General features: G+C 42.2%; 1 protein-coding gene across 3 annotated transcripts in view; it reads left to right on the top strand.

Annotated features, from left to right (window-relative positions):
- Nucleotides 1–15,377, top strand: part of arhgap29a (Rho GTPase activating protein 29a) — an 87,035-nt gene that overhangs the window by 41,448 nt on the left and 30,210 nt on the right. For 2 of the 3 annotated variants that reach the window (XM_072679264.1, XM_072679263.1), the window contains exons 3-6: nucleotides 1,353–1,496; nucleotides 10,511–10,607; nucleotides 13,036–13,108; nucleotides 15,187–15,247. In XM_072679264.1, the coding sequence (XP_072535365.1) occupies nucleotides 1,353–1,496; nucleotides 10,511–10,607; nucleotides 13,036–13,108; nucleotides 15,187–15,247 (375 nt within the window). Of the gene's footprint in view, nucleotides 1–1,352; nucleotides 1,497–7,388; nucleotides 7,652–10,510; nucleotides 10,608–13,035; nucleotides 13,109–15,186; nucleotides 15,248–15,377 lie in introns of those variants that run through there. The other variant, XM_072679265.1, reaches the window with a different exon arrangement.

Genomic DNA, 15,377 nt, shown 5'->3' with positions numbered 1-15,377 from the left:
AAAGTTACTGCTGTTTCTTCCTACCGATCCTCCACCTCTCCTCCGTGACCCGGAAACTTCTTGCCATCTTGCCACCTGTCCAAATCCTGGAGATGAAAAATTTTAAATTAAAATTAAAATAAATAATTAAAATTAAAATTAAAATAAAAAAATAAATTAAAAATTTAAATTAAACTAAATAATTTTAATTTAAAAAATGAAATTTAAATTAAATAATTAAATGTCAATAAAAAATTAAAATTTAAATTAAAAATGTCAATTAATTAAAAAATGTCCTCGAATCGATTTACAGCGGAGGAGACAGGAGAGTATCCTACCCAGGAAGTCTTTTAAAGATTTAATAGATATAGATATTAATAAATAAATAGGAAATAAATTAACTAGGATCCTTATCTAATACAACGATCAGTAAAGCAATCATATAAATATATTAAATTTAGAAAAACCCACACGCTCCCCTGCTTATTAACACCTGGCCTATATAGCTACTGGAACTGAGCTTAACACAACAAAACTTTATTAATGGCCTTATTTCTTACAATTACTATTAAAATTAATATATGTATATTTATTATATTTGATATAATTACATTTAGTTTGTACTGTTCACTCTATCTCTGCGAAGAGCAGGAGTCTAATTCCTAATTACTGCAGTTAAATGGACAGAATTGTCGTATATATGCGCTGCTCTATGCTACAGCTGTGATTGGCTGGGCAGTACTAGGGCTGTGCTGAAAGCGAGTGTTGTGATTGGCTCATAGTTCATCAGTTGTCATCATCATACCTACATCATATCTAAAAGGGATCAGCTGATCACACATTTCCTCAATTACTGCTGAGAGGAGCAGTAGGAAAGGAGGAGGAGGAGCAAAAGTTTTTGGACGCTAGAGTTTCAGGTTTTATGAAGAACCTCGTCCCATCAGAATGTGATTGGATGATTCCTGTGATTGGAGGATTCCTCCTGTCAGTTGCTAAGTGTGTTGGTGGTTAATCTGACACCTCAGAAGTTTTTGAAGTCCTAACCAATGGGTGAGCTTGTTTAGCTGCAGTGTTAATTCTGGATAGTTTTAGAAAGGCCCCTTTTTTAACTAGTCCAGGTCTGCTTCTCCTGCCCAAATCTCGGCCTTTACACTGTGAATGAATGTGAAACTGACCTCAGGTCAGTGGGAGACCGCCCAAAGCTCAGAGGTTAACAGTAAGTCAATCCGATAAGGCTTGAGTGAGCCTCCGTTCATCAATCAGGTCGTAATTCAGTGTGTTTCCCTGACTGACACAGTAAAGATAAAGACAACAGCTCACTGTACTCACTCTGTGTGTGTGTGTGTGTGTGTGTGTGTGTGTGTGTGTTACAGAGCACCAGGACTGTCTACACCAGGTGGTTCATGAGCGTCTGGGGGAGCTGCTGCGAGTGCTGAAGTCTGTGATCGGTAAACACCCCACGCTCAACTCAGTGGACATCCTCAGCGCAGCCGGGACTGTCATCGCTAAGGTCAAAGGTCAGTGTGTCTTTAAAATGTTGGCAGCCCAGGGGAGTAATTCACAGAGCGGGATTTCTCACCACTGCAGTAAATACAAATCACACTTTCAGCGCCCCCTTGTGGACAGCTAGCTGTACACACACATTTCTGGACAAGCTGGGATAAGCTCCAGAGGCTTGATCTGAAGGTGGAGCAGCATGTGGGCTGAGGTGGTGGAGTAATACTACAGGATTCTACACTAATATGACTCTATGGGTTCTGCAGAGTTACACAGCAGCAGTTCTGGAGAGAGGTTCTCCTCCTGCAGCTCCACCACCAAACCTCCATATAGTACAGTAGCAGCAGCAGCAGCGCTCCGGCCTGGAGTGGGAATGACGGAGACGCCTGTGTACAATTTTCCTTGCTGGTCAAAGGACGTGCATAGTTGATGAGTCAGGGCAGCACTAGCACTGAGTTTGTGAGGGTTCTGGCCTCAAAAAGGAGCATACACTATAAGGACAAAAGTATTGGGACGCCTGCTCATTCTTTATTTTGCTCAAAGGTATTAAAAAGAGCTGACCCTGCTTTTGTTGGAGTAACTGTCTCTACTGTCCAGAGAAAAAGACTCTCTACTAGTTTTCGGAGGAGCATTGCTGTGAGAATTTGATTGCATTCAGTGACGACCGTTAGTGAGGTCAGGATGTCGAATGATCATCACCTCACATCATCATGGCAAACTACTCAACTCATCCCAAAAGTATTGGATGTAGCACCATCAGCCATCATTCTAGAGAACACAGTTCTTCCACTGCTCCACAGCTCAATACTGGGGGGCTTTATACCCCTCTATTAGCCCACACCTGGCATTATTAGGCAGCATGGAGCCAATAGGTTCATGCTAATCTGCTCCTGCAGAGAGTCCTATTCTATTGGCAGTACTTGTGTACAGGGACTAGACAAGCTGTGTGTGCATCTGCACATCTGTATCAGCAATGAGGGCACCTAAAAGTATCTGAATGCACGTTTGATGGGGTGTCCACAAATATTTGGCCATATTGTGTTTTGAAACAAATAACATCAACAACACAGGTTAAATGGGTTTAACCAGGGGTGCACAAACTTTTGCCCATGACTGTGCCTCGGCATGTATGTACCTGTGTATATACCTCTCTCTCTCTCTCTCTCTGAGTGTGTCTCACTGTATAGAAGTGTCACTCGTCCGCAGGTTGTTAATGCTATAGCTGTGGTTGTCACTGAGCCCATTTTCAGGCCCCACAACACATTCACTCTCTCAGCCTCTGCACCGAGCTCTGCTGATTGGAGATGACTGTGAATGGTCTGAGCTTTGTCCGGCTGCTGTTAGCCTCAGTTTACGGTGTGTTGTGTGTGTGTGTGTGTGTGTGTGTGTGTGTGTGTCCTGTGGGACAGAATGGAGGAATCCTCTTTCACTCCTGCAGATTAGCATCTCTCATACAGAGCAGTTCCTCCGCTGGCTGATCTGCAAGAATGTGAGCAGAAATGAGAACTTTCAACAACGTTCAGAATCCCACTGTGTGTGTGTGTGTGTGAGTACATTTCAGCTCCTCTATATATTATATATATCATATATACAGTCAGCGGTTCAGCTCCACCCCCAATGACTGTATAGATCATATATATCATATATACAGCCAGCAGTTCAGCTCCTCCCCCAATGACTGTATAGATCATATATATCATATATACAGTCAGCGGTTCAGCTCCACCCCCAATGACTGTATAGATCATATATATCATAAATACAGTCAGCAATTCAGCTCCTCCCCAATGGCTGTATAGATCATATATATCATATATGCAGTCAGTGGTTCAGCTCCTCCCCCAATTACTGTATAGATCATATATATCATATATACAGTCAGTGGATTAGCTCCTCCCCCAGTTACTGTATGGGTCATATATATCATATATACAGTAAGTGGTTCAGCTCCTCCCTCAATGACTGTATAGATCATATATATCATATATACAGTCAGCGGTTCAGCTCCTCCCCCAATGACTATATAGATCATATATATCATATATACAGTCAGCGGTTCAGCTCCTCCCCCAATGACTCTTTAGATCATATATATCATATATATAGTCAGCGGTTCAGCTCCTCCCTCAATGACTGTATAGATAATATATATCATAAATACAGTCAGCAATTCAACTCCTCCCCCAATGGCTGTATAGATCATATATATCATGTATACAGTCAGCGGTTCAGCTCCTCCCCCAATGACTCTTTAGATCATATATATCATATATACAGTCAGTGGATTAGCTCCTCCCCCAATTACTGTATAGATCATATATATCATATATACAGTCAGTGGATTAGCCCCTCCCCCAATTACTGTATGGGTCATATATATCATATATACAGTAAGTGGTTCAGCTCCTCCCTCAATGACTGTATAGATCATATATATCATATATACAGTCAGCGGTTCAGCTCCTCCCTCAATGACTGTATAGATCATATATATCATACATACAGTCAGTGGTTCAGCTCCTGTATAGCGTGAGAGTTTGTTAATGCCTCTGTTGAATCTGATTGGTCACCCGAACAGCAATATTGCCCCTGTGAGTCCAGATTGATTTGCTTTGGCCCTGTTTTGACAGTTGGCCTTGAGTGGGTCACGTGACATCCCTGTGTAAACCTTGTTTCCATGATGACTGGCCTCCTCTTCCTCGGTGCAATATTAACAAGCATGGTGACCATTTACACTGAGCTGGACAGACTTCATGCAAACAAACACAACCTTCATAAGCTCTGTGTATTTCCTGTGCTCTCACATTTCACAACAGCAGCAAGTGTGGGGATGAAACTGAACACGCAGACAGAGAATTCTCATGCCCTCAGTAAATACACTGGCAGAGCTGACTAGCTGATGGATCCACATTAGTACCAGATCAGCAGAATCTTGGAGAGGACATTTCAGTAAAGTATTTGGACGTAGCCGGGGGACTTCCCACTCTGTGTAGCCCATCCAGACTACTCACTGCCCTGAGGGCAGTATATATATATATATATATACATCTTTGTTCAGAAATCAACAGATCTTATGAAATACCTTTTAAGCGTAACTGTAAGGTTTAGGCCACGCCCCTTTTGGTGGCATATATAAGCCTATTTTTTACACAAATGTATATTTGTAATTGATGGATGAAATTTTCATTTTAGAAATTGAATTTTCCATTTAATTTGAATTAAAAATGGTAAAAATTAATAAATAATTACAATTAAAATATATGCATTAAGAATTCGTGCAAATGTCATCTTCTGCTGTTACTAGTATTACATTATCATGTTATTTTATTATAGTTTCAGTTAAGTGTTTATCATGTATATCATGTACATTTCCACATCTTGCCACCAGAGGGCCAGAACTCAGTGCTTGACCACACATACAATGTCCACAGCTGTCTTAGACACACACCCACACACACATTTGTGATACAGCCTCTTGAATAATCAGTGTTCTAGCTCTGAGGGCAGGTTCTAGTGAATATCAAGAACTGAGTAGCTGTGGCCTGAGCCAAGGCTGGGGCCTCCCATGCTACAAAAGCTCGAATGGTCTGGGCCAGGAGGCCGGTGTTCACCACTTCAGGACCTTTGTACTGTGAATTTAGTCTTATCTCTTCTCCATCATGTCTTATTGCTATTCTTCCGTGATTTTGCTGTAATATTTACTTTTTATTTTTGACTATATGACCCATTAAACCATTACCAGTGTAACTTCTTATGGTTATGAATCAACAGATAAGCTGATTCAGGTATTTTAGAGCCAAATACAATGTGACTGGAGATTTGAGGCCTTGTTTTTGAATGGGTTAAGATGTGCAGGGTAGGGATGGGACTCCTGGCGTGACTAGCAGCCTCATTGTTGCTATCTTCACTGGCCTAAAAAAGACCAGAGAAGGCTTAGCGGTCATGTAGGAGGTCAGATCAACCTTCCTGGTGGTTCTTCAGACGGGCGGGGACAGTACACAGGGTTCTGGACGCTCGTTCCTCATGGTAAAACTTTCTGCTGATGCTGACATACCTTACACTCCCTGCCCTTCAACATCTCAGCACGTACCACCCCCTTCTGTGGAAATAAGCCATCTCTCATGTTTTCTTGAACGTGGGCCAGGGTGGGAATTTTCCCCTCTCCTTCGCTCTGCATTCTCATCCCTTTTGGTCTTCTTGGCTTTATTACAGGAGGCCAAGGGCACTCTCATGAGCTGGGATGGAAGTGTTGAGTTTCAGGAGTAACAGCAGTTCCTGTGCAGATGATGTGCAATCTCTCAGGACGGACCATAAAAAGAATGTGGTATTCTCAACGCAGGATCTTTTCAGTGAAGTCAACATGGCCTTCAGTGAGTCATTAGCAGAACTTGCCTAATATTGTGTAGGTCCACCTTGTGGCACCAAAACGGATCTGACCTGTCGAGGCAGGAACTCCACAAGACCTCTGGAGGCGTCATGTGGTATCTGGACACCTTCAGACATTAGCAGCAGATCCCTTAAGTCCTGTAAGTTGTGAGGTGGGGCCTCCATGGATTGCATCAATGAAGCTTATGTATTCAGGACCATGTTGCCAGTTCCTCGGTTGTCGTTCCTTTGGAGCACTTTGGTAGGTACTGATCACTGCACACCGGGAACACCCCATAAGGCCTGCCTGATGTTTTGGAGATGTTCTGAATCAGTTGACTAGGACATCACCGTTTGGTTCTGGGCAAAGTGTCACCTTCATAAATTTCATAAATCCCTTGACCGATGCCTTCATAGATCAAGATAATCAATGTCATTCACGTTACCCTCTTTGAAAATTTAACCAAGAGGGTTAAAAGGAGAACAGGGAAACATGGTATCCATGGGAGAGTTGCAAGGCTAACCAAGTTAGCCTGTTTTGCTAACTAAGAGGAACGTAAAGTCTTTTTGGAGCTCTGTGGATGGATGAGTAGAAAGTAGACCTTTTTAGAAGTCCTATTACATCTGACATAAAGCTGTCACAAAAATACAAACATGGTGGTGGTAGTGTTATGGCATGGGGATGCATTGCTGATTCAGGGCCTGGATGACTTGCCATTATTACCTAAACTATTAATTCTGTCTCATCCAGAAAATCCTGCAGGAGAATTTTTGGTCACCAGTCTATAATTTGAAGCTTAAGCACAGTTGGGTTATGTAGCAAGACAACAGTCCTAAGCTCAAGAGCAAAAGAAGTGCAGGCCATTGTTCATGAAGCCACCATTAGAAAGAGATTGCTGTAAACTGCTGGCCATGAAGAGGGGGTTGCAAGGCAAATCACTGCTAACCAAGAGGAACATCTAGAGAACTCGTCACATGTTTTGCCAAAAACACCCTGATGACCATCGCAAGACTTGTGGAATATTTAATGGATGGATGAGTCAAAAGTGGAACTTTCTTGAAGACAAAAGTCCTTCAGTGCATATCAACCCATTGTCAGGCCTAGCATTTGAAGAATCATGGCTTCGGCTTGAAGATCCCAAATTCACACTTGATACATTTGATATCTTCTATGAGATACCTTCTCCTTCTCCCTCTCACCCCAAAATGGACCCCAAAATCATTGCGACCCATCAGTCTCTGTTTGGACAACCAGTTTCCTGCGCCTAACGGATCGATTAGCCGGCCGATCCCTAGCCCGTTTTCCCAGAGAGTTGAGAGTAGCGGAGGAGAAAAAAGAAAAACAATGCCATTTTTGCATGATGATGTAATTTCCACGTTTGGACTGTGAGTGAGTGGTTGGAGAGGGCTTCCATTGTGTTCTTGTGAGCTTCAGGATGTCCTGTTGGGGGGCAGGGTGGAGGGGGGAGGCGGTTATTGGAAAGGGGACGTGACTGCCAACCATAGCTTTGCAATCGTAGGTCACAGAAGCTTCTGAGACCACTGGATTTGTGAGACCATCAACGTTTTGTTAATGGTACCTCAGGAAAGTTCTGGAGCCTTTCAGCTACTGATATTGGGATCACTCGCCTCAATCAATCATTGGTTGTTATCAATCAAATGGGACTAAAGAAGGGGTCAAGAATCCAAGAATCTTGAGTAAAGAACTGGACCGGGTCTATTCGGACAGATATCTCGACTGCGGAGGAGCCATTTTCCACGTCTTTGTAGCGTTTGTGGTTGTTGATCTGGATGGGAAGTGTTGCGGTGGGTAAGTAGTGGAGATTTTGAGCTTCTGCAAGTCCTAGAGGGTGTGTAGGGGTTCCTTCTGAGCTTCATCTCACACAGGAAGTTCTCAGCGGGCCTGAAGTAACAATCATAGATGGAGTTTTTCATTTCCTGTTCACAGAAGGCTGCTCATAGTTGCTAACTGTTCCTTTAGAAAGCAGAACTGAGCACTGTAGCAGGTCCATGTTTGACTGTAGAGCACTGCTATGGACTGTTTTGGTCCAAAATGCCATATGTGCCTTGAACCGCCTTGTTAACTCATTTGTCACTAGTAGTTCGTTAAAATAAGCATTTACCTTCACATAGAGGTGTATAGACGGGCTATAAAACACTATGGGTCGGTTTCCCAGACGGGGATCAAGCCTAGTCTTGGACTACAGAGCATTCTGAATGGTGATTCTCCATTAAAAGTCAAATTTGGTCTAGGCCTAGGTTTAATCCCTTTGTGGGGAAACCAGCCCAATACATCTAAATGTTTGTGGACACCCAGCTTGTCTAATCCCTGTAGAGAACTGTACTGCCGATAGAATAGGACTCTCTAGAGGAGATCAACATGAACCTGGTGGCACCATGCTGCCTAATAATGCCAGGCGTGGGCTATAGAGGGGTATAAAGCCCCCCAGCATTGAGCTGTGGAGCAGTGGAAGAACTGTGTTGCTGGTGCTCCATCATTCCATAGTTTGGGATGATGAGGTGGGGTGGCGATCATCAGCCAACATCCTGACCTTTTTAATGAATGTGAATGTGTCCCAATACTTTTGTCCTTATTGTGTGTCTATACATAATTATGGAAAGCAAATTGAATGTATAGTAAAACTGATGTTACTCTTTTAAATGGTGCTTCAGATGGTTCCTTGAGCGATGCCATAGAAGTACCACTTTTGGTTCCTTAAGGAACCATGTTTCTAATAGAGAAGTGTGAAGAACATTTTACCTAAAGATCTAAAGAACCTTCATTTGATGCAAAGGTTTGTTTATCAATGCACTCTCATACTCTCATCTATTGCAAACATGGGGTTCTTTATAGAACCCAAACTGGTTCTTCTATGGCATTGCTAATGGAACCATGTGAAGAACCTCCGTAGAGTAAAACTCCAGCTGATAGTTGAGATGTTGAGATGAGTTCTTGTACCTTGAAGCCGTCTTCTGCCTCCATAATATCCCTGGAAGCCTCCGGAACAGCAGCGATGCTGCTGGAATGCCGATGGCGTCAGTGGCTTTGGCGGGTCCTGCCGCTCTCTCCTGGTTTATTTTTTCTGCGCCGAGTTTGACAGGAAGTTTATTGTGGGCGCTGATTATAGCTTATTTGCGCTTGTGTTTTCGTCCCTTTCCGTCTCCACTGTCACGGTGTTTAGATCCAGCACAGGAAACAGTTTGAGAGATTGCAGATCCGACCATGCACTGCAAGGTTCGCTTCTGGTGCTATCAAGAGCATTTATGTTGGAAAAGCAACAAATACGGAATAGTTTCCTCAACGGCAATCATTCTTCTTGTTTTTTAAACTCGAAGGGTTTCCCAGACAGGAATTTGACGTACGCTTTAAGCAAAAATGGTTCTATGTAGTACTGAGATGGTGTTATTTGAGTCAGAACAAAAACTGGAACCCTTTTTGGTGCTCTGCAAGAACCCAAAGTTGTTTAAAAAACATATAGAAGAAGTTCCCGATGTGTTTCTATAAATGAAGAACCATTAAATCAGACAAAGAACCAGTTAAGTGTTCAGATGGTTCCTCAAGTTCCTTAAAGACCCCTGATCTGTGAGTCTCCATAGAAAGAAGAAGGTAGTCCAGGACTAAGCTTAATTCCTAAACCCTTTCAGTTCACTCTAAGACCTGCAGCACATACAGCATAACTGTCCTCTCTCTCTCACTAGGTGTGAAGGGTGGTCCTCCCTCTCCCCCATCACTCAGTGTGGGCGCTGTTATCTGATGTAACAGAATTAGCAAGTGTGTTGAGCTCCAGTGGTGTAGTGTTATAGCAGCAGTTTGAGAAGATGTGGTGAAGTTTCATGTGACTGTAAGGAAGCACTTGCTAACCTTCACCCCTCCAATGCTGGTAGCAACAGACAAGTTGGGGTTCTAGATTCAGAGTGGGAATTGGACTTGACTAAGTTGGGAAGGAATTTGGGTGTGTATAATGAAGGATGTACTTTGGAAGTCTTAGTTGTAACAATGTGTGAAACTACCTCCACCATGTTTGGAGGCTGTACTTTACTATGGGGTCTTAGTTACAGTAACAGTGTGTGAAGCTACCTTCACCATGTTTGGAAGCTATATTTTACTATGGGGGGTCTCAGTTCCAGTGACAGTGTGTGAAACCACCTCCAACATGTTTGGAGGCTGAATTTTAGCCTGGCTAGCTCTCACTGTGAGTTGTATATGGGGGTCTCTCATTGTTTCCCTGGGGGTCTTAGTTACAGTAACAGTGTGTGAAACTACCTCCACCATGTTTAGAAGCTGTACTTTAGCCGGGCTCTAAATGGTGCTCTATTGCGCCACCAAGAGGAGATTCAAATATTATGGTGCAGTGATTTCTGTGACTTCTACACCCAACGCAGTCATCAAACATGTTCACCATGACAACACACACCACACACTGTTATTGTTGTGACTTTGTTTGATCTTTTTTGTATTTCATTCATAGTTGAATCTGTTCGATGGTTTGCTACACAGGAGCTTATCAGCAGCTTTAGTTTCTGTGTGTGTGTGTATGTGTGTGTATGTGTGTGTGTGTGTGTGTGTGTGTGTGTCCTGCTGTTGGTTTCCATAGCGTCAGCATTTGTTTATGGTTCTTCTGTCTGATTTTTGGTTCCATGCTCCTAACCTCCCATCACCCCCTGACAGGTGTGAACTACAAGGAAGCGAATGAGGACAACAAGCAGGAGCTGTTTGGAGAAATCTACTCGTCTATAGATACGCTGGCCTTCACCTTCGGCAATGTGTGAGTTGATGTTCTAACGAGACAAAGGGTTCTGCAGGTGGGAGGTTTTGATTTGGGCTCTTGTTTGTTCAGACTGTTTGGTAGCTTCCTCCAGTGACTCATTAAAGCGAGGGGAGAGGGGTGAGATATCAGCAGCAGCTGCAGAGGGACGATTTCTCACTGAGTCAGCTGAATGTGTGTGTGTGTGTGTGTGTGTTTGCATGTTTGTTTTTGTACATTTTCAGGATGTAAATGTTTTATTTATTAAGGACAGTTACACTCTTAATTTTTTAATTTATTATAATTAAAGTAGGACTCAGTTCAGCCTTTTACTTACCGGACATTTACATTCCTACGTTCAGCTTCTCCTCTGCTGCGTTCTCTCTTCACTGACTTCCTGTAGCTGCTGCCCAGGTCATCAGATTTAGACCCCTGACTCTGGCCTACAAAGCCAAGACTGGACCAGCCAGCCCCTCCGTACTTGATGGCGATGGTCAAAAGCCGATCTGCACCAAGAGCCCTTCCAGCTTCAAGTACGGCTCGGCTCGACCCGCCATCCTTTAAGATCCACGGAAGACGAGCGTCCAGACTTTTTACTGTCCTGCACCGAAGTGGTGGAACGAACTTCCCCTGGGTGTCCGAACAGCAGAGTCCAACGCTCGCTGTCTTCAGACCCAGACTGAAGACCCTCCTCTTCTGAGAGTACTCAGGCGAAGAGAAGAGTACTATGGTCTCCATATTGACTTGTGTTTAGTAGAGTCTAAGCTTAGAGGATCTTCTGGATTCTAGCTGATATAAACTAGCGAAGGGTATTTTCTGAGTGAAGCTCTTCTGCAAGTCGCTCTGGAATAGAACGTCTGCTAAATGCCTTGTAAATGTAAATGTACTATTATTGCTATTATTATTATTATAATTGTTATTGTACATAAATACTTGCAGACCTTCTTGCAGAACCTTAGAAAGTACTAAAACCCTTTATATTGTATCAGAATTTCAGGATGAATGGACCAATAGAAATTCTCCAAAATTAATTGAAACTTATATTTACTTCCATTGAAATCTAAGAAGGGTTTTCCCATTTTGCCATTGCCATTTTGGAGATGCGATGTTTTTGCGTGATAAGGAATGGTTAATGCTGTCAACGCTAACGCATTAACGCACACGGTTAACTGCATTTTTTTTACGCAAATGAATAATCTTACCAAGTTTGGCTCCCGTACGTCTCTCTCTTTACAGAGCTTAGTGACATATTAGTGATGTAAACACAGCGTCTCTACTGTTGAGCTCAGAGGGTAGATTACACTTTATTTATGCTGAAATATGGATTCAATCTCAACTCTTATTATCTTACACACACACAACATTTACATTAATGGTATTTAGCAGACGCTCTTCTCCAGAGAGACTTACAGAAGTGCTTCACTGGTCACTCATGAAGAACCTCAGCTAGTTTAAATAGACTAAAATTCAAAGATGCTCTAATCTTAGACTCTACTAAACACAAGTCAACAAGGAGACCATAATACTCTTCTCTTCGCCTGAGTACTCTCAGAAGAGGAGGGTCTTCAGTCTGGGTTTGAGGACAGCGAGCGTTGGACTCTGCTGTTCGGACACCCAGGGGAAGTTCGCTCCACCACTTCGGTGCAGGTCAGTAAAAAGTCTGGACGCTCGTATTCCGTGGATCTTAAAGGATGGCGGGTCGAGCCGAGCCGTACTTGAAGCTGGAAGGGCTCTTGGTGCAGATCGGCTTTCGATTGACCATCGCCATCAAGTACGGAGGGGCTGGCTGGTCCAGTCTTGGCTTTGTAGGCCAGGGGTCTGAATCTGATGACCTGGGCAGCAGCTACAGGAAGCTACAGTGAAGAGAGAACACAGCAGCAGAGGAGGAGCTGAACATGGCTGAATTTAGAAACCTCCACAGGTCCCCATAACATTTATTACTGTGAAAAAAACACACACAAGCTGAGAATTCTTGCCTGATCTTCTTATAGCGTTCTGCTGCCTTTTGAGACAGCTGCCTCTTCAGACAATTGCTTAGAAGAGCCCATATTTGATGGTGTTGGTGTCAGGATTAATGAGAATTTATAAGGAAATTTATATTGGATAGAATTTATAGAATTTATATTGGAAATGTGGTTTGTCTGACAGTTAAGAACTACAACTGGTGACCTGTCTCAGGCCCGATTTGATAATCAAGGTTTTTTGGGGACCTGAGTCCTGTAATCGTATAAAAACAAACATGTGTGTGTTTGTGTGTTTATCTGTTAGCACCTCAGTGATTCAGTGTGTGTGTGTGTTGCTTTTATATGTAAGGAACGTCCATGTGTGATAGTGCTGGTGACTCACGAGCCAACCAGATGTGTCTGTATGGGTGTTTCAGATGGGACTGTTTTTTATATTCCTCTTCTGTGTGTGTGTGTGTGTGTGTGTGTGTGTGTGTGTCTGGCAGAGTGTCTGACTTCCTTATGGGCGATGTAGAGAGTGGATCCTCATCAGGGCTTGCCCAGACCCGCAGGAGCAGGGTAAGACATCCTGATTTGTATCTTGTTTATCACACCAGGGCATCACAGCAGCCTAAATAACGGCCGTGTCTTATTCTGGTATCTGCTGTAAAGCTCTGTAGAGTGAGTAGCTGGACGTGTGGCCCACCAACAGACCCTTAGAGTTTCAGGGACTTAAGAAAATACACTGTGAGTGTGAGTCAAAATCGGCCCTTGTGGAAAAGATATCGTCCCGGATATAATCATGATATAGTTATTTTAAGACTATGTTATTCTACTGATTGTGCGTATATATATATATATATATTAGAGCTGCGCAATGTAACAATATTTTATCATATCATGATAAATTATGTTATTGTGATACACAATATACTTTTCTAAGCATATGGAGGAGACTGTTAGTGCTTAATAAACACTGATCAGCTGCAGGTTTCATTACTAACAGTGTCATTAGACTGGGTTCATTAGATGAAGAGCAGCAGATGTTGAGTAGAAATCACTGTATTCAGTACAGGAGAGGATCTGAACAGTAGTTTGTACTACTAGGAGTAGTAGTGTGATCACATGTATTGTGATAAAAATCATGTTTTGTGAAAATGTCTTCAAATATTGTGTTATATTGTTTTTACCATATATATTTACCATATATATATATATATATATATATATATATATATATATATATATATATATATATATGTTTTTTTTTCTAGAGACAGTTCTTTCCTCCCAAGGTTTCTTCCTCCAGCTCTGAGGGAGTTTTTCCGTGCCACTGTCACCGTTGGCTTGCTCATGGGGGGTCTTTGATCCTTCATGTTATTTCTTCTTTCTTCTCTGTCTCGGTCCTTTATTAAGTACTAATTATGTAAAGCTGCTTTGTGACGACAACAGTTGTAAAAAGCTACACAAATAAATCTGACTTGACTTGAATGTTTCTTAAAGAACCTTTTTTTAACAGTTTCTCCATCAGAGTGAAGAGCTTTTTTGTTCAGATGGTTCTTTTACTAAAGAACACTATATATATATATATACTGTGTATAATCAGCATAATTAAACTTTTAATAATAATAATAAGAAGAATGTATAATTGCAGTGATTATAATTACGATATTAGGGTTTGTTGATATCATACTGCAGGTCTGCACTCAAAGGGTTTATTTACCATTCTTTTAATCTATCTCAAGTTTTTATTTAATTAGTTTAAATTACTTTAATTATCATGTTAATTTCTCAAGCCATATTTGCTTATTTCAGCTTTATTTGCATATTTCAGCTTTACTTCATTATAAATCCGGGTCCCCCTCAACGTACACTGAGTTTAAAGAAAGGTTAAGTGATTAACCAAGGCGCAGTGGTTCTATATGGAACCATTCCAACTCAAAGAACCGCCTGAATGCTTAAATTGCTTGGTTAAGTTTGCTTGGTTAAATGGTTTGCTGCTGTCCAACAAAAAACATGTATCTCCATTTTTGTCCTTTTTTTGTTTTTCTCCATGGTTTGTAGCTGCTTCTGAATAATTCTGGATGAATGGACTTAAAATGACTTGGAATAAACTGTTTTTTTATTGACGTCCATTGAAAGTTAAGGTTTTTCCTCCTCCTGTAAAGTTATCTTATTATAGATACATGTTTGTCGCTGGACAGAGACGATATACAACACAAAATGACCAAAGTCAAAAGTCAAAGAACCCATTTTAGTCCAGTTTAGAACATATCTAGAACCAGTTCTTTGTTGCATGTTCTACAGTTCATTCAGATGGTTATTTGAGGTGTCACGATTCTGAATTTGAACCATTGACTTTGCAAAGGAACCCTAGAAGAACCCTCGTCTTTAAGGGTCTGTAGGGCCCTCACAGTCACTGGACACCAGCGCTTCACTGCTTAAACATACATATGAATCATGTGACACAGGTAGAAGAGTGTAGAGTTAGGACTCTTGCCCAAGGTGTGCTCTTACTGGTGTAGCGTGGTGTGCTTCCCAGCCAGAAACCCTAGTCTACCCAACCCAATGGGAGGGCGGTGTTGTTATCCACTACTACACCAGCCCATCTGTTCTTTCTGCTCTCATCTGATTGTCTCTCTCGTCTTTCCTTTCAGTCGTCAGAGAACCTGTCGGTGGAGTCTGGGGGATGTGCTCCGGAGAAAGATGACCCTCCAGGTGAGACGTGGTTGCTAGGCTTGGGTTGCTAAGTTACGTTGGCACTTGTATATACAGTCCAGGAATAGTTGGGGCAAAAGTACCAGCGTTGTTAATAATCAGTGAATTTTGTGGTTACGGAAACACTGGA

Source organism: Salminus brasiliensis, chromosome 5 (genome assembly GCF_030463535.1).
Source record: "Salminus brasiliensis chromosome 5, fSalBra1.hap2, whole genome shotgun sequence".
Taxonomy (NCBI): Eukaryota; Metazoa; Chordata; class Actinopteri; order Characiformes; family Bryconidae; genus Salminus; species Salminus brasiliensis.
This window is presented reverse-complemented; position numbering and strand designations above follow the sequence as displayed.